Source organism: Portunus trituberculatus, chromosome 39, assembly GCF_017591435.1.
Source record: "Portunus trituberculatus isolate SZX2019 chromosome 39, ASM1759143v1, whole genome shotgun sequence".
Taxonomy (NCBI): Eukaryota; Metazoa; Arthropoda; class Malacostraca; order Decapoda; family Portunidae; genus Portunus; species Portunus trituberculatus.
Genome location: NC_059293.1, coordinates 10,837,299 through 10,855,496, shown reverse-complemented (window position 1 = coordinate 10,855,496; position 18,198 = coordinate 10,837,299). Strand labels below are relative to the sequence as shown.

The 18,198-nt window shown below is 40.6% G+C and overlaps 2 protein-coding genes across 3 annotated transcripts; one reads left to right on the top strand and one right to left on the bottom strand.

The window, feature by feature from the left end:
• The first annotated feature begins 1,337 nt into the window (after positions 1 to 1,337).
• LOC123515442 (protein Pixie-like) lies at positions 1,338 to 6,290 on the top strand. 2 transcript variants are annotated; one of them, XM_045274007.1, is made up of 2 exons: positions 1,338 to 1,466; positions 2,839 to 6,290. In XM_045274007.1, the coding sequence occupies exon 2, from the start codon at positions 2,861 to 2,863 to the stop codon at positions 4,712 to 4,714; it is 1,854 nt and encodes a 617-aa protein (XP_045129942.1). In that variant the 5' UTR covers positions 1,338 to 1,466; positions 2,839 to 2,860; the 3' UTR covers positions 4,715 to 6,290. The 2 variants fall into 2 exon arrangements, with proteins under 2 accessions (XP_045129942.1, XP_045129943.1); XM_045274008.1 differs by lacking the exon at positions 1,338 to 1,466 and adding an exon at positions 1,622 to 1,709.
• On the bottom strand, positions 6,285 to 17,136 carry LOC123515443 (39S ribosomal protein L13, mitochondrial-like). Its single transcript, XM_045274009.1, has 5 exons — positions 16,990 to 17,136; positions 16,247 to 16,370; positions 10,763 to 10,917; positions 7,060 to 7,149; positions 6,285 to 6,870 (listed from the first exon to the last, which is right to left on the bottom strand). Exons 1-5 carry the CDS (start codon positions 17,011 to 17,013, stop codon positions 6,727 to 6,729), a joined length of 537 nt encoding a protein of 178 aa, XP_045129944.1. The 5' UTR covers positions 17,014 to 17,136; the 3' UTR covers positions 6,285 to 6,726.
• Between the last annotated feature and the right edge of the window lie 1,062 nt (positions 17,137 to 18,198).

Below are 18,198 nucleotides of genomic sequence, written 5' to 3'. Positions count from 1 at the left end.
AAAGAATTTTAATTGAAGACATGAAATAGTCGGAGGGGGGAGGAGAGGGAGGGACAAGCCCAAAACCACCCAAGTTGTTAGCAAAGGTTTGAGAAAAAAGTTCAGCTTTAAACTGATGAGATGGCGGTGCCATTAGGATGAATTAAAAGGGAGAAAGATGAAGAAGTAAATCAATTATTGGCAGGGGCATTTCTAGAACCCCCGGGGGCCCTAGGCAAGAAAGACCATGGGGCCCCCCGGCCCGGAATAAGTGAGCCCGGAATGACAATGTCTCTGACATGGTGGTCCTGGTCCATATGCACTATCAGCCGTCCTTCGGGGCCCCCACGAGCTCGGTGCCCTAGGCAATGGACCGTGGCACCGACACCTTCTAGGGCGTGGATGAGATCAAGACACTTATTAACTAGATCACAGTCCATGGGGGAGGTGGATTGAAGGGCATACAATGCAGCCTGACTATCAATAAAGAAATATACATTCTTATGGAGAGGCGCCACAAAATGGAGCGCCTCCAGTACAGCATACAGTTCTGCTCTAGTGGAAGACATGGGTGCAGGGAGCCGCCTGGAAACCTCAGTGTCAGTGTAGAGACTGGCAGGGATGTAGTCATGGATGAACAGGCCACATCCAGACCTGCTGCCATTGACTGACCCATCACAATAAACATGAATAGCCTGAACGTGTGGGTGCAATTTAGTCATAACATGTCTTGCAGCACATGAGGGAGCCAGTCCCTCTTGGGCTGATGCAGAGAGTGAATATCAACACTGACACGATGAGGGTTCCAGGCGGTTTGTAGCGGTGACATAACAACGTTAATACAAGCCTCGGCTACACTACACTTGTCAGTACTCCCAAGATCTTCCTGAGATATGGTGTTGTAGGAGTGCGAGGATCATGATACAGGGGGTTCAGTGATCCCTTTAGAGAGTTAGAGCCCGTGCATAGCATCCGACTAATTGTGCGACAAGTAATTTCCTGTACCCTACACATAATACTCGGTAGGTGCAGTTCAGCTCTAAGGACTTCAATCCGTGCAATCCTGGGGCATCCCAAGATTATCCGCATCAGGGGATGGTTCCTAAATTCTCTCTCTCTCTCTCTCTCTAATGATGTGTGATTACATGTCACTGTACACTTACCTAAAAACAATGGGATCATTAAAGTTTAATTTCATTTATATTTATTTATTTATTTATTTTCAACTTAATTAGAACAACGTACTTACCTATATCCATAGCTATTTATTTCAGCTTCTGAGGTTAAGTTGGGAAACAGTGATTTGGGAGATAAATTTGTTATTTTGGTGACGATGATAAATGCGGATATATTTTTTGTCTGCTTTGCCTGTCCACCTTAGGCTTGTATCCTCTCTATCTACCTCGTCCACCACCACCACCACCACCATAGCACTCCCAGGCTCTCCGTGACGCAACCTCACGGCGCCCACTTTGGTCTTATTTTAGGTGAGTCCTCCACGTCTTGACTTGCAGACTGAAGTGAGATTCGTCATTAATCCCTGGTGCAGGATGATGTGCATGTTTGAGGGTGAGGGGAGGGAAGCGGGTCTATAAAATGGGCGTTAATGGAAAAGATCTGGATTGCCTTTGACAGCTGGCCAAGGCGCCCTAAGAGGCTCCACGTGTGTCTTGCCTGAAGGGCGGCACCGCTCCCTCTTGCCTCCCTACGGCACCTCACCGTGATCTCAGGTTAAATCATACCTATATGAAGACTTTGGCTCGAAGGGAGCTCAAAATAAGGGCCACACGGGCATATGTGGTGGGTGAAAGTAGTGGTGGGGAGATCGGCGGGGCAGGCCGAGTCATACCCGGCAGTGCTGACCTCCTCACCACTGATGATGGGCTGAAGGCGCGGAGCTTTCTTTCACTGTTGGTCTTATAATTCTGCGTCATGTGATTCAGTGTTTGTCAGTTTCCTTTATGCCAGTGAACGAAGGTGTCAGTAATGTTCAAGTTTACTAAATTATTCATATATGTAAGACTATTTCCATATATTTTGTATATCCTCCATATTCCTGTGTGTAGCTGATGTATTCATAACAATTGCAGTCGTAGCATGTCCTCACAGTTTGTTCCAGTTTTGTTCACCAGTCATTGATATATATATATATATATATATATATATATATATATATATATATATAGAGAGAGAGAGAGAGAGAGAGAGAGAGAGAGAGAGAGAGTGCCTCAGGCAAATACCTGAAATAGGTTCTGGAATCTAATTTGGATGTAAACTGATTTTTTTTTTATATTAATGTATTTTTTATTGTTCCTATCTTTTTTTTTTTTTGCATTTTCATTATTCTCTTGTAATTGTTATAATTTCAATGGTTTTCTTGTGTATTGATATAGGAAAGTCACACTGTGATTGTCAGTTAGGAATAGCAGTGATGAGAGGAACACAGCTGGCAGCTTATCAGCTTACAGAAATAGAGCCAGTCGTGATAACACTTTCTGACTGAAAAGAGAGAAATAACCACATTTCCATATTCTTTATGTGTTTCTAAGAGATTTTAGATGAGCTACTTAAGAACTGTCAATTTTTCATTAATTTTATTAACTGATGTATTATACTATTTCCCTTGTCAGCTTCATATATTTTTTTAGATTAGGATATATTAAACTGAGGATTAATATAACTTTTCTTATTAGATTCTTTTTGGCTAAAGATTTTTATTAGATATTCCAAATATTTCCTTCAGCAAGGTCTCAAACATTTAATTATTTTCTTTCTAAATGCAACTAAGTTTTCTCCACTGTGTCTTTCGTAGGAAGCCTGAAAGTTACAAATCATATTGAGACAGTTTCCTCTTTACAGACACTAAGTATCTACTGTCAAGATGCCTCCCCGCAAGAAGCAAGATGACAGCGAGAAGCAGACTCGTATTGCCATTGTTAACACGGAGAAGTGCAAGCCCAAGCGGTGTCGGCAGGAGTGCAAGAAGTCCTGCCCAGTGGTGCGGATGGGCAAGCTGTGCATTGAAGTAACACCAAATGACAAGATGGCTGCCATTAGTGAAGAGCTTTGCATTGGCTGTGGTATCTGCGTCAAGAAGTGTCCCTTCGAGGCCATCATGATCATCAACCTCCCGAGCAATCTTGAGAAGGAGACTGTTCATCGCTACAACAAGAATTCCTTCAAGCTGCATCGTCTGCCTGTACCGCGCCGAGGGGAGGTGCTTGGCTTGGTGGGCACCAATGGTATTGGCAAGTCCACTGCTCTGAAGATCCTGGCTGGGAAGCTCAAACCCAATCTGGGCCAGTTTTCTGATCCCCCAGACTGGACTGACATCCTGACTTACTTCCGTGGTAATGAACTGCAGAACTATTTCACTCGCATCCTGGAGGATGACCTGAAGGCAATCATTAAGCCTCAGTATGTGGACCAGATCCCCAAGGCAGTGAAGGGCGCTGTCAAGGATCTTCTCCACAAGAAGAATGATCTCGGGAATATGGAGGACATCCTCACTGCCCTAGATCTGCGAGCTGTCTTGGGTCGCAACATTGAAGATCTCTCTGGTGGAGAGCTGCAGCGCTTTGCCATTGCCATGGTTTGTATCCAGAATGCCAACATCTACATGTATGATGAGCCGTCCTCCTATCTTGACGTGAAGCAGCGTCTCAATGCTTCCCGGGCCATCCGCTCCATGGTGAAGGCTGACAACTATGTTGTGGTGGTAGAGCACGACTTGGCTGTCCTTGACTACCTTTCAGATTTCATCTGCTGTCTTTACGGCCAGCCTGGAGCTTATGGGGTGGTCACTGTCCCCTTCTCTGTGCGTGAAGGAATCAATGTTTTCCTGGACGGCTTTGTTCCTACTGAGAATCTTCGCTTTAGGGAGGAATCTCTCACCTTCAAGGTTTCAGACCAGCTAACTGAGGAGGAGATCAAGCGCATGTGTCGCTTCAAGTACCCCAAAATGACAAAGAAGATGGGAGAATTCCAACTTACAGTGGAGGCTGGCAACTTTACTGATTCTGAAATCATGGTTCTGCTGGGTGAAAATGGAACAGGAAAGACTACCTTTATTAGGATGCTGGCTGGGAGACTCGACCCAGATGATGGCAAGTCAGAATTACCTGAGCTTCATATTTCCTACAAGCCACAGAAGATCAGCCCTAAGAGCCAGTCGACTGTTCGCCAACTGCTTCACGACAAGATTCGCGATGCCTATATTCACCCTCAGTTTGTAACAGATGTGATGAAGCCAATGAAGATTGAGGAGCTAATAGAGCAGGAGGTGCAGCATCTTTCAGGAGGAGAGTTGCAGCGTGTAGCACTTACCCTGTGTTTGGGCACGCCAGCTGAAGTTTACCTCGTTGATGAACCCTCAGCCTATCTGGACTCTGAGCAGCGTCTGGCTGCTGCCAAGGTCATCAAACGGTATATCATGCACGCTAAGAAGACCGCATTTGTTGTGGAGCACGATTTCATCATGGCAACTTACTTGGCAGACCGTGTCATTGTGTTTGAAGGGACACCTTCTGTCAAGACTACCGCTAATGCCCCACAAACGCTTGTTTCTGGCATGAACAAGTTCCTCGAGATGTTGGGCATCACCTTCCGTCGTGACCCCAACAACTTCCGGCCGCGCATCAACAAGGACTCCAGCCAGAAGGATACCGAGCAGAAGAGTTCTGGCAACTATTTCTTCCTTGATATAGAAGGGAAGGGTGAAGGTAAACAGAACTGAGGGTCGCTTTAGTGGTGTTTGGGAAAAATGTTGAAATGCAGCCTCGGCCCTTGGCCATTAAGTTTGAGCCACGCAGTGCTAAGCTAAAGTGGAGATGGAAGGCAGTTTTGTGTGAGTGTTCACAGTGTCATGATTCATCTCATTACCATCATTATTCTGAGGAAGGGGAGAGGCAAGGGCTTGTTTCTGCTGCCACATTCTATCTGTCCTGTGGTTTTCCATGCTTCATTTTTCACATTTGTGTTAGTTTATTTGCAAATACTTGTAATGTACATAAATGTTTAAATTAGTGATCAATTATGAAGCCCTTTGACTTTAAATGAGCACCTACATTATTGTTAGAGAAATTGCATATATAGCCCCTATTACCCAGCTTTTGAAATGTTAGTAGAATGAAGTACTGCCTAGGACCAGACTAACTTGCCATCGTGTCCTTGACATATCTTTGTGTGGAGTGAGCACTGTTGTGCTTCACTCTATCTCACTGGTGTGAGCTAAAGGTGCTCTTTTTTTAATTGGAAAAATTTGCATATTTTTTTTTAAGAGATCACTGCAGTGACACATATGTAGGAATGTAGATGTTTGTTATTGTTGGAATTTCGTAAATTTTAGCAAGAGTTGACTCAATATTATGATGAAATTTTTCAAGGTTTTTTATATTTGTAAACAGGACCTAATCTTGATATAATGTATACTTCGTTGTCTTATATCAGTGACATGATGTGTACAGAATTTTTAGTACTAAATCTTTTGAATTTCAAATAATTATTTTTGTAGGCTACTCTTGGGAGCCCTGGAGTTGTAGTAGTATTGCCCTGTGGTTCATATCAGAGACTGATGCTGTGTGGTTTACAGCTACCTTGGAGCTGGCCAACTCTTGCCAGTCAAGGTATTCTGTCTTGGTAGCTTTTCAAACTCACCTCAACAGGTGGCAATGCCCCTTCCTCAGCAGCTCTCATGTTTCATTCCATCCAACTTAACTATACACTTCACACAACCTTGTACCCTGTGTTTGCTGAGATGGACTGGTGACAATGTAGTTAACCAGCAGCAGGAACATAAGTCCAGCAGTTAGCACTCTGCAAATAGGTTATGAAAGGTATGATTCCAGTGACCAGAGCAGAGAATACCAGAGTTTGTCAAGGTTGTTTCATTAATGGCTGGTGTATGATGGTTTGTGATTTGCAACAAGAAAGCCAACAACAATCCTCACTAGCCATTGCCCTGTTCAGCTGAAGCCACCACAACAGCTAAGCATGCAGGGAAAGGGGCTGTGGATACACTCATATTTCATTTCAGGAATTGTGATATTCATGCATTAAAAGTTAATAATTATGTATATGGTGACCAACTTTGCTTTCTGCAATATATGTAGTTATTTGGACAGTGTGTAAGATGTTTAATCAGTTTTTCTTACAAGGCAATTTGATAAGGGTTTGGATACAGAATTGAATATTGTCTCAACAAGAATTGCATGTTGATCATGGAGTATGGTGGCCACCAAGATTGTCTACACTTGTTACATGTTATTGGTTTTCTTATAAATGTGAACAACAATAACAAAAGTAAATAATAATTACTCTTTTTATTTACAAGATCAAATTTACTTGGAAATACACCCACTGAGTTCCTCACTGATTGCCTATGAGGTACTGATCACAAGTGGATTTCATTGTGGCAGTTTTATTTACAAGAACATGCCAGATATAAAAATTCTAAATACACACACACACACACACATGGTTCTAATGAATGGAGGATAGGGAGATAGAGAATCTCGACAGCGAATCAGTAATTATGTAACATACCAGAAAATGTAATCCTTCAGCTACTTATTTAATTATAAGAGATATTCTTATCTCTTTACACTACCCTGAATATTACTGCAGTAATAAACATTTAAATCTTCCCATTCAATATTATCATGATAAACTAATTTCTCCCATTCAATATCATGTTACCTTGCATTGAATTTGTTACATGTAATATGCCTTATGTATTGTTTTACAAAACTAATTGATGACATGATCCTTTGGCCAGTCAAATATCTTGGGAAAGTTTTCTACTTGTTCTTGTGGGTAATGGTCAAGGCGTCTGGGCACTGGGCGGAGCTGGCGCATCTGGCCTGAAACATTCTTCAGGATGCTGTCAGGTATCTGTTGTGGAGAAAACTTGTAGTACCTAAGCATATAAATAGATGCATAAGAATGGATATTCAGCTGATAATACAATCTCTCCCTTTATTTCTGTAAACCATTGAAACAACCCTAGAAAGAGGATGAAAGCAGCAGTAACACTCTTGGTTGAGAAGGTTTACTTTGATCATTAAAACTACATTAACATACCTTGTCATCAGGGAATATGTGGAGCCGAGCCATTCTTCCTCGCCTTAATAGGTTTTTACTTAGTTTGTTGTATATAGTTTTCCTTATTATCTGCAAAAGATTGGAGTCAATTTGATGAATCAGAGGAGTCTTCTAATAAAAGAATATCATTAACCTTAGGAAATCATACAATATACAGGTAGCTCGATTTATGCGATAGATGCATTCCAAGAGGCATCGTGTATATAAATATTTGCGTAAAACAAACTTTTTATTCTCATAAGAAACAACAGATAATAGGGGGGATGTGGTCCAAAAATTTTGTACAAAATACTCTATTTATTTGGCTAAATTGACATGTTTTTATTATTTACCATTCTAAATACTAGAAGCGTATTTAAAGGAAAGAGAAACGCAAGAAATAATAAGAGAAAGCAAAAAACGCCAATGTCTTCACACCCCACAAGCACTTGCCGTCGCTGTCCACTCTAGCGTGCAGTTTGAAACTGCGTCTGGCGCTCAGTTTGAAAATGTGGCCGGGCCAAATCGCGTATAAGCACACCAATCACGCAAATTTCATTAATTATAATATTTTTTCGGTCGCGTATTAACAAAAACGCATAAATTAAACACCCATAAATCAAGAGTTACCTGTAGTATGAAGAAACACTTCATACATAACCCACATTACATAAATACAATAGAAAAAACTGAGAAAGTACCAAAGTTTCAGTTCCCCTAAGTCAATAAGATTGGAGGTATGTGTATATAAAGAAAAGAAAACTCCTTCAAAGGACAGTTAAATGAATGTACATCTGTTTTCATATGAACTGGAAACAATAATTTTATACACTATGGTTGAGAAAATACAAGAAGAGTTACATAACGGAGAGTGTCAGAACTTCACCAACAAATTCAATCTAAAAGTGTATATCAATATGGTGACGGGATAATTTAGTACAGTGGTGACTCAATACTCAAATTTAATTCATTCCAAATGGCTGTTCGAGTATCAAAAAGTTCAACTAGTGATACCTATAAATCAGGCAATTTGTTTTAATCTTAGCAAAACCTCAAGTTTACAAAAATTTCAATACATTTCTTTTTAATAATTTTCATTTACACATACCACAAGTGAGGCCCCGCATGCCAAACATAACCCTGAAATTTGAGATTTTGAGATAACGACTGCTCCATGGAATAGATGGGTGTAAAAGTCGTATGGTGATGCCGGCCAAGCCAAATCTGACCTTCTCTCTCCCCCTTGACACGTATGTGTCAGACTAGCCCTTTAACTCGTAAGGATTAATATTAATTTTTTTTGCTCGAAAAAAAATAATACAATATTTACTTTTACAGCTACCATCATGAAACCTTGACATATTCCAAATTAAAACAAGTACTCTTAAAATAATAACTTAGAAATGTTTTAAGAAAAAAAAGAAAATTACTGCTACTGAGTGGGGTTTAATTAACCCAATGTTAATAAACCGGAAATATTCTGATTTACTATCAAAACCTAAATAACTAAACAGAACTACCCAAGACCTTTCATTTCATGTATAATACTTACATATATTCTGACCAATCTTAGGTGAGTAATCAGTGTTTAACTTTAAGCGTGTTTTACTCAAAAGTAAGATTTTCGGGTTACGATTGTTTGGCACGCGGGGCCTCAAGTGAAGGCTGGTGATGGATAACATAGAAGGTGAGGGGAGAAGGGTGAGGAGGAGGAGAAAGGTCGTTGGAGGATGGGTCACCATCCATGAAAATGTCTGGTAACTTTTCTGGTGTGATTCCTGTGAACCAACTAGGGGAGGGTTGTGGTTCACTAATACTTGCACTCACTAAATTCTTTATTTTAACCACTAATAATCCTCTTTGGTGCCATTGTAAGTTTTTACATGAAAAACTACACAATAGACAGAAGAATGTTGTTTTTCTCATGAGTGTGGGACTAGGGATCCAGTTTACCTGACTGGTATTTTGCTATGGTATTACCAGTATTAGAACGGGACAATGGCGGTGACAGGAAGGGAGAGGCCAGTGATTTGTTTACAACTGTGTGTGTGGCCTTTCAATTACCAGATATTTTCATCACTAAGAAGGCTTTGGTTCTATTATAAGTTTCTAAATAAAAAAAAATACAAACAGAATGCAGATTAATGTTATTCTGATCACCACAGCAGCCCAACTTGCAGGAGGAGAAGAAAGAGGAAAGAGGCCAGGGAGCCTTTCTTTACAACCATGTGTATGGATGTTTGACTACTAGGTATTTTTTTTAGTACAGGCAACCCCTGCTTAACGAAGGGGTTACGTTCCTAAAAATCCGTTCATTAAGCGAACCTATTATAACAAGTTTAACCGCTGACTTGAACTTCCATTGAGTAAACAAAGCGAGAGTGCATCATAGTACAGTGAAAGGTTTAATGAAAGTAAAAATTACGAAGTTAAACATTTAGGCAGTTGTATTTAAGTCATTATAATGTACACTAATGTATGTATGTATGTAACTTTATAATGTTGATGATCTTAAATTTATGAAGGGAGGGAGAGTGAAATGGGAAAGACACTAACCGGCAACCTGTGGAATGTAAACAAAGGGCACATCACTGTATCACATACAAAACTTATGTACCACATTTCCACAAGGCTTTCCATTTTATCCACTGTAGAGTCACAAGTTCAGGTGGTTTCTTTACCTTGCAAGGAAGATACGGTCTCACCAGCCTTCTTAATAGAGTCTGCTGACTTGAAAATAGTAGAGACAGTAGATGGAGTCAACATGGTGGCGAGCAATGCTATTAGTTTTCTCGCCTCTCGTGTATGTGAATAATATCCAGCTTCACTTCGAAAGTAAGAGACTTCCTGGTCTTCTTAGCAACGCTAGGCAACATTGCAGGGCATTTTGGTGGTAAGTTGAGCGAGGGAAGACGAGCTGCTGCTGACGCTGTTATTGTTTTGAACAGGGGGAGTGAGTGGTGCGCGTGTTGTCCACGAGAGGCACTGGTGTATTCAAAAGCCTGTCAGTTTGCGTGATACGGCAGTGCTTTCAAACTTGGAAAAATTACCTGGATAAAACTTCATTAAAGCGAGTTTGGTGTTCGTTGAACGAGCAGATGGTAGTAAAATGAAACCTTCATTGTAGCGAAATTTCATTGTGTGAACCTTCGTTAAGCGGGGGTTGCTTTTATTTAATTGAACTTTTGCGTTCAAGTATTGAAAAGTTTGAGTATTAAGACGTTCTAGTATTGAGTCTTCACTGTACTAAGATTTCACAATACACTTTAAATAAGGCAAAGAAAGGGCTCATTATGAAATGGTATGGGTAAGCCTGTGTGTGCTACCAGGTACCTGGGAAACCCGGGAAAGATGAACATCACAGTGGCCTGTGTCCTGGGTAAGGGATACCATTCACAACAAAGGTTACTGAGACTAAGGTAAGTGCTAAGGCCACATGCACCTAGGTTATATCACATGCTCCCACCTCTACCTTCATCTTATAAAGATACAAGTATATGAATGCTATGCACATAAAATAACTTTTTCAAATTACTCTAAAAAATTAAGGAGAAAATACATAGTAAAGACTCCTAGAGAGGGAAAAACTACTGTAATTTCGAACAATATTATCAAAACTGATATTAAATCCATAAAAGTAACATTATAATGACTAACACAAATGATAATGACATTCTGTGTGGAGTGGATATGCCATTCTTACCATGGTGGGGTCAGCTTCATGAAGCTGCCACGCCAGGGTCCAGGTGGCTCCTCCAGCATAGCCTGTGTGGTGGAAGTACACACGTTTCTCCCACTCGTCACCAGGAAAGGCAATGTCCCGAGAGTTGATCACCACCACGTGATCTCCGGAGTCATCTGTTGGAGTCATTTACTGTAGTATCTACTGCCTTTAATCTCTCTCTCTCTCTCTCTATAGCAAGTATGGATACAAGTAATGTACTACTTTAATTTTACTCTTACTTTCTTTTAAAGAACATTATACTTATGTATATAAGTACAAAGGTTATCTAAGTTAAGAAAATAAAGCTTACATGTCTTCATATGCATATATCCAAAATTTGGCATACTAGGTACAAAGGTACATTCAGAGAGATTTTAAAATTATGTAGATATGACAGTCTCATACCACTTAATAATTCATTTTTCAAATGTGTTTGACTCTGATGGGGGAAAACATTATATCATGACAAGTTATACTAAGTTTAGCTGAGATAGGAAGCAGGGGTGTGGAGTCGGAGTCGGAGTCGGAGTCGGAGTTGGTCGGAGTCGGAGTTGGAGTCAGCTACTTTTGGCCAGAGTCGGAGTCGGAATCAGAGTCGGAATTGAAGCCAGACTCGGAGTCGGAGTCGGTAAAAATATGAGCGACTCCAACTCCTTTACGTGATAAATTTTCGAGTAAAGATTCCACTTCATGGAGATTCCTACAAATTGGGAGAAATTTACTTTGTGGAGGATGCATCCAATCAAGCAGTCTGCGGGAATATTGGTATTTTCAATATTTTTTCATGCTTTTTATTTTGTATTTTGTTGAGGATATACCCTAAGGAAGGAAGGCGGTACATGCCGCAACAACTACCCAGACAGCAGATAATACGGGTATCCCCTTTTGCCATATTCTATGGTGTTTTGCATGAGCTAATGTGTATATTTATCATAGAGGTTAATTGCTAAGTGATATCCAACGATGGTAAAATGAGTGTGGTACTAGTACATCGTGTGATCCTGTATTATACGAGTTGCGTATGCGTCTCCATTCTCCCCCTTGCTGAGCTAGGCTGACAACACACTTCAGCAGATGCCAAGAAGGCCTCATCAGCGAGAGAAAAAAAAGCGGAGTCGGAGTTGCAACCTTCAAATTTCCTGGAGTCGGAGTCGGAGTCGCAACATTTAAATTTACTTGAGTCGGAGTCGGAGTCGGAGTCGGACTTTTGAAAATCCGACTCCACACCCCTGATAGGAAGTTAAATCACAAATGAGAAAAATGCAGGTGATATGAACTGAAATTATTTTTGACATGGTTTGGCAGGAAGAGCTAAGGGTAGCATGGCTCACTCAGATGAAGACCAACTGTTCAATCAGCAGTTACCAATGTGAACACTGAGTACTCTAATATAAAACTCCCTGCATATAAACACCATCAGCCGTTAAACTATAGACCAGGGATACTCAACTTCTTTTAGTGAAGGTCCAAGAACACAGTTTTCTATATGTCAAAGGTCCGAATGATGATTTATAAAATAGGGATATAAATCTGATACACATAAGCATGCAAAACATTTTATTTCAAGTTACAAGTACACAACTTTAAACTTCAAAGTTATTCATAATTCCAACTTCAGAAAAAAGTCAATTCTACAATAATAATAATAGTACTATTACTATGTTTGCAAAGAAATCCTTTCTAACTGCCAAAGAAAAATCCAGAGAAAATATCTTTTAAACTCATTATAATGCCGGTACTGCACTAACTGAAAACGTAAAGTTCGTAAACATTACTCATGTACATTTGTCACAGAATGATTGAATTTTGTAAATGCTCATTAATGTGAAAAGTTACATTTCTTGTTCTTTGCAATGGCCTTGAACCTGGGAACAAAGGATGTGACAGCCAATCTCAGACATTGGTGAAGGTGTTCATTGGTCATTCTAGAGCGGTATTTGGTTTTCACTAAATTCATTGTAGAAAAAGCAGATTCACAACTGTAAGTAGATCCAAACTTTGTCAGAACATACACTGCAACTTTATGCAGACTAGGAAAAGAATCGTGTGATACCTTCTGTGTCCAGAATATGACAGGATCACACTGAGCACTCTCCTCTTTTAGGATCATATTTTCATGCAGATCAATTAGTTCCATTTGAACTGATGCAGCAATTACCCATTTGAACGCCTGTTTTGCTTCGTGTGAAAACAAGGTTACATTTGAAACCATGAAGGGGTTCCAAATAAAAAGCAACAGCAGACTTCCTAGTGAAAAATCACCATCACCAAAACGATCTTTGAAGTTGCCAATCAGTTTATCAATAAATTCAGTATAATTGTGACCTTTCTCTCCATTGGTATGCTCCAAAAGTCTGGGAAAGTGATGAAGTTCTCCCTGCAAGTCATTTTTGAAAAGTTCCAGCTTCTTCTGGAAAGCTTGAACAGATGAAATAAGATCACACACTGTGTTGTTTTATTTCTTGTAGTTGAGATGAAAAGTGATGTCTGTTAAGAATGCTGTCTTTTCCATCTCCTTTTCGTCTTCCAAAATGTCTAAAAACTTATTTGCTTTGGCGGCACTTTGTTGGCTTCTAAGGAATTCTTGTACTTCTTTTCTGATACTCCAAAATCTTTCCAAAACCTTGCCTTTGTGTGTGTGTACCGGGGTCTGCACAACAGCTATCGGCGGTCCGGATTTGGACCGCGGTCCGCCAGTTGAGTACTACTGCTATAGACCAATAAGCCTAACATCCGTGTGTTGCAAGACTCTTGAGCGCATAGTGGTTGACGGTCCTACAGAATATCTTAATAGTAATGGCATTTTATCTACAGACCAGTTTGGTTTCAGGAGTGGGAGATCAACTGAGGACCAACTACTGCTTACTTACAACTCTTATCACAACATGGCTAGACAGTGGATATACAGTAGACTTAATTCTGTTTGATTTTCTAAAGCATTTGATGTTGTCAACCACACTATTCTCCTAAAAAACTTTCCTGTCTTGGCATCTCTGGTGTCCTCCTACAGTGGATCAAAGACTTCCTCACTCAGTGAACAATGTCTGTCTCTGTTACAGGCATCCCAAGCAGTCACAAGTTAACCCCTTCGCGCCGGATGTTAAAAAAGCCCGCCTGTATGATATACGGGTGGTAGTGCCGCACGCCCGAGCGCAGGAAACTCGTGCAAGCTTGTCATACTTGTCGTCTTTGTGTATTATGCTGCTATTTTTTAGTTACTATATCGCCTTCGAAGAGGAAAGTGGACGCTTCTCTCTTCAGAGAAAGAGAGAGAGAGAGAGAGAGAGAGAGAGAGAGAGAGAGAGAGAGAGAGAGAGAGAGTGACATTTGCTAATATTTTAGACACAAGCGGACGCATGTAGCTTATCTTTCGAGAGGAAGAGGGGAGGAGGGAAGGAGAGAGAGAGAGAGAGAGAGAGAGAGAGAGAGAGAGAGAGAGAGAGAGAGAGAGAGAGAGAGAGAGAGAGAGAGAGAGAGAGAGAGAGAGAGAGAGAGAGAGAGAGATTAGAAAATTTGTTTTGTATTTGTGTGTGTGTGTGTGTGTGTGTGTGTGTGTGTGTGTGTGTGTGTGTGTGTGTGTGTGTGTGTGTGTGTGTGTGTGTTTTGAATGTTACAAGGCATGTAACTTATCTTCGAGAGGAGAGGGGAGGAGGGAAGGGAGATGGGAGAGGAGAGAGAGAGAGAGAGAGAGAGAGAGAGAGAGAGAGAGAGAGAGAGAGAGAGAGAGAGAGAGAGAGAGAGAGAGAGAGAGAGAGAGAGAGAGAGAGAGAGATGGGAACAGTCTATGCCATTGGGGAATTTTAGACACAAGGCGGGACGCATGTAGCTTATCTTTAGTGATTGGTGGAGACAAGGATGGTGGGAGGAGCACTAGGATTTCAAGGACAGCATACAGGATGTATAGTTGGTATCCAACACACTATACAGGACAAATGAACTGAAGAAAGCTCAGAAAAGAAATATGACGCCTACATAGGCATCACCGTATATGCTACTGGGGCTTCATGATGCCTACATAGGCGTCACCGTATTGAAGGGGTTAATACCCAGTCGAGTACCCCAGGGTTCAGTTCTCGGTCCTTTACTTTTTATTATCTATGTAAACCACTTACCGTCTTATATAAAGAGTGACTGCAAAATATTTGCTGACGATCTAAAGATTTATCTGCCCATTCGTAACTTGCCGCACACCCACACAGTTGTTGACATATCTAACTGCCAACGTGATATCAACTCTATATATAGAATATCTAACTCCTGGGGGCTTTCTTTAAATATAGATAAATGTGTCACACTGAGATTCAACAGAGGCACTTTTCCAGAGCAAGACATAGGCCCATATAACACCTAGTCACTCAATAGTACAGATATACAAAAGGTTAATGCCCACAAGGATCTTGGTGTACTGGTTGACACTTCTTTACACTTCCACATGCACATAAAAACCACAGTTAACAAGGCTGCAGGTCTGGCAGCAAATTTACTAAAAGCAACTATTTGTAGATCACAGAATTTTATGCTAAATCTGTTTATTACACATGTAAGACCACTACTAGAATACTGTTCATGCCTATGGAACACATGTTATCTTGGAGACCTAAAGATGCTAGAAAGTGTTCAGAGGTCGTGGACTCGACACATAGACGGAATGACTGGACTGTCCTACAAAGAGCGTTTGTTAGCTCTTGACCTCTACTCTGTATGTGGACGCCTTACTCGTGCTGACATAATAAAGTACTGGAAGATCTTCCACTCTGAGTGTTCTATCTCTCCCGAAGATTTATTCATCACAACACCACATGCACATACTCGTGGACACCGTTTTAAATTAGCTCACCAGTACAGTTCAGTGGATCTTAGATCTCGATTTTTCTCATTCCGGTGTGTCCGTTTATGGAATTCTTTGCCTGACCATGTTGTTGCTCTGAACTCGCTGCCATCCTTCAAATCAGCCCTTCACAGTCATTTAGGCGACATTCTGTACGACTTTGTGGAGTAATATGCATACACACATGTGCTGCTGTTTGCTGCACAATAATATATCCTGCATTTCTGAACAGTTTCAATGGGTACACATTCCAGTCCACTCACAGTTTGTTACAATCATCCAGTAATCTACATCTAAAGTTGACTGGCGTACCCATTTTCCTAGCTACCTTTTTTCTACTCTTCATTGTATTTTTCTGGTTTGGGAGCTAAGGGTGGCTAACTAGGTGAGTTACATAGGCTTGGTGTCAATCAAGGTTCACTACTGCAATTGCTGTCCATCTATAACTACCATTTCTTAAGTTTTATTAAGTGTTGACTCATTTGTGAGTGAATCCACTGTGTAAATCTGCCCTGTTCCTAAGTTGGGATAGACTAGGTTATGTTCCTCTTTTCTAGAAACACAATTGAATCTTGCAAATTATCAAAATGATGTGTGTTTGATTGTGAGTAAAGGATATGAGGTGCCATACTTACTCAAGGGATGGAAGATAGGTTTGTGTGAGCCATCAAGGTAGGGAACAATTTTGTCAGCTGAGTCAAGAGGATTTTGCCACTTGCAGTCATACAAGTACCACATACGTCCAAATGTTGCCCATTGCTGAAAAGTTATTTGTATCTTTATCAACGTATTTGTTTCTGATGCCCCTCTTTCTTAAGAGTATAATAACTAAGCTTAAACATAAACAAGATTACCATGACTTGTGTGTGACAATAAGGAAAATCTCTTTAAAGTTATGTCTAATAGTTTTAGAAGTGCATTCTAATTTTATATTTACCTTTCAAATCTCTTTGTACTGAAGACAAATCTGTATGTAGCAAAAATTGTACGTACTTGTTCAACAAATTGTTAACTTACTGCAGGATTTGACAATAATAAGCATTTTCTATTAATTGTTAAGTATATATTTTTGCTTGTTTCAGATAAAAAGAAAACACTTAATTTTATTAGATTGTTATCTACTTGTGAATCCATAACAGTAAAATAACAGAGGCTCTCTCTCTCTCTCTCTCTAGGCAATCTACATAGTACATAAGGCACTATGTTGCATATTTAGAACATTTCGATCTTTACTACACTCTTCACCACAGAATGTCGTAAAACAAGCATGCTCGGACTGTGCCGCTAAATAAACATTCTCCTCATTCCTTAGAACCTCCAGCTCACATAAATACTCCCACACGGATGTAAGACAAAATAAACAATAATAGGAGCTTGCCTGGACTCTCCTGACGGCAGACATTGCTTTGCTACAAGCTTGTCTGCTACGAAGTACCGGTGGTGAAGCCGAGGTGTGGCGATGGTGGTGGTGGTGGTGGTTTTGTTGACATGTGACGTCACCACTCACCAATGTATTCGGAAGGGTCGACTCTTGACTTCAGAGAGAGAGAGAGAGAGAGAGAGAGAGAGACCTTATTGTTATAATGTGTGCTGGCTTCAGATTCCTCCTTAACATAGACTAAGCACATGTAAAAGTTAGGCAGCCTTGCATAATAATAAATAAATAAATAAATAAATAAATGCATTTCGAATAACCGGTAAATCTTAGCAATTACACCTCCTTGCGAGGCAGTAAAATACTTTATGCACAATTTTTCTTTCTTTTTTTTTTGTGTGTGTGTGTGTTGGGGGAAGGCTTAATGAGTCCCAAGCAGATGCAGGTCCTGCATGTGGTAGGTGTCCTATTGTGAGATTTCATCTCATGATCGCCATTTTATTTTGAGTACTATGTATATTATAGACGTTTCGAAATGCATTTATATGCGCATTAATAAAAACTAAATGCATTATTTACTCATTTATATTAACTAACGTTTTTTGCTATTTTCGATACTATGTATAGATTTGTATAGGTTCAGTGCCATATGGCCTAATGTGCTAGTTGTGTGGTGAATTATTGAAAGTGTATCGCCGATTACTATATGAAAAGGATGCCGCTGCTAGGGACTTATTAATTGGGGTCGCACGGTATACTCTTCGAAAAGTGTCGAGTGCCCCACGGGCAGAAGCACTTCGTTGGCGCTGCATTAACCAAAGCCACGTAGTGCCAAAGAAAAAGAAGCTTTCGGGAATTGGAAATACCAGTCGCAAAAACACAACATATTGATCTTGTTCAGTCGATTAGCGACTTTACGTTGTGAGTCGCACTTCAACCTTGGTTGGGTGCGGACCTTCCCTGGCACTCTCTTCCTGGTTCGCCTGTGCTAGCTGTTCCCCGCTTGGCTTATTTGGTTTCCGTCGAGGCCTTGCCTGGCCCGATGGAGTGTTCTGAGTTGCCCTCCGCTTCAAGTCTGGAGGAGGACTTAGCATTGTCTGAGGATGATCCCATTCCTAATGAATGGCCTGTTAACGACACCACTCAGTCCCCGTTTGATCGTCAGCATGAGGTTCGGTCGGAGAGCTCAACCACTTCCAACAAGAGACGAGT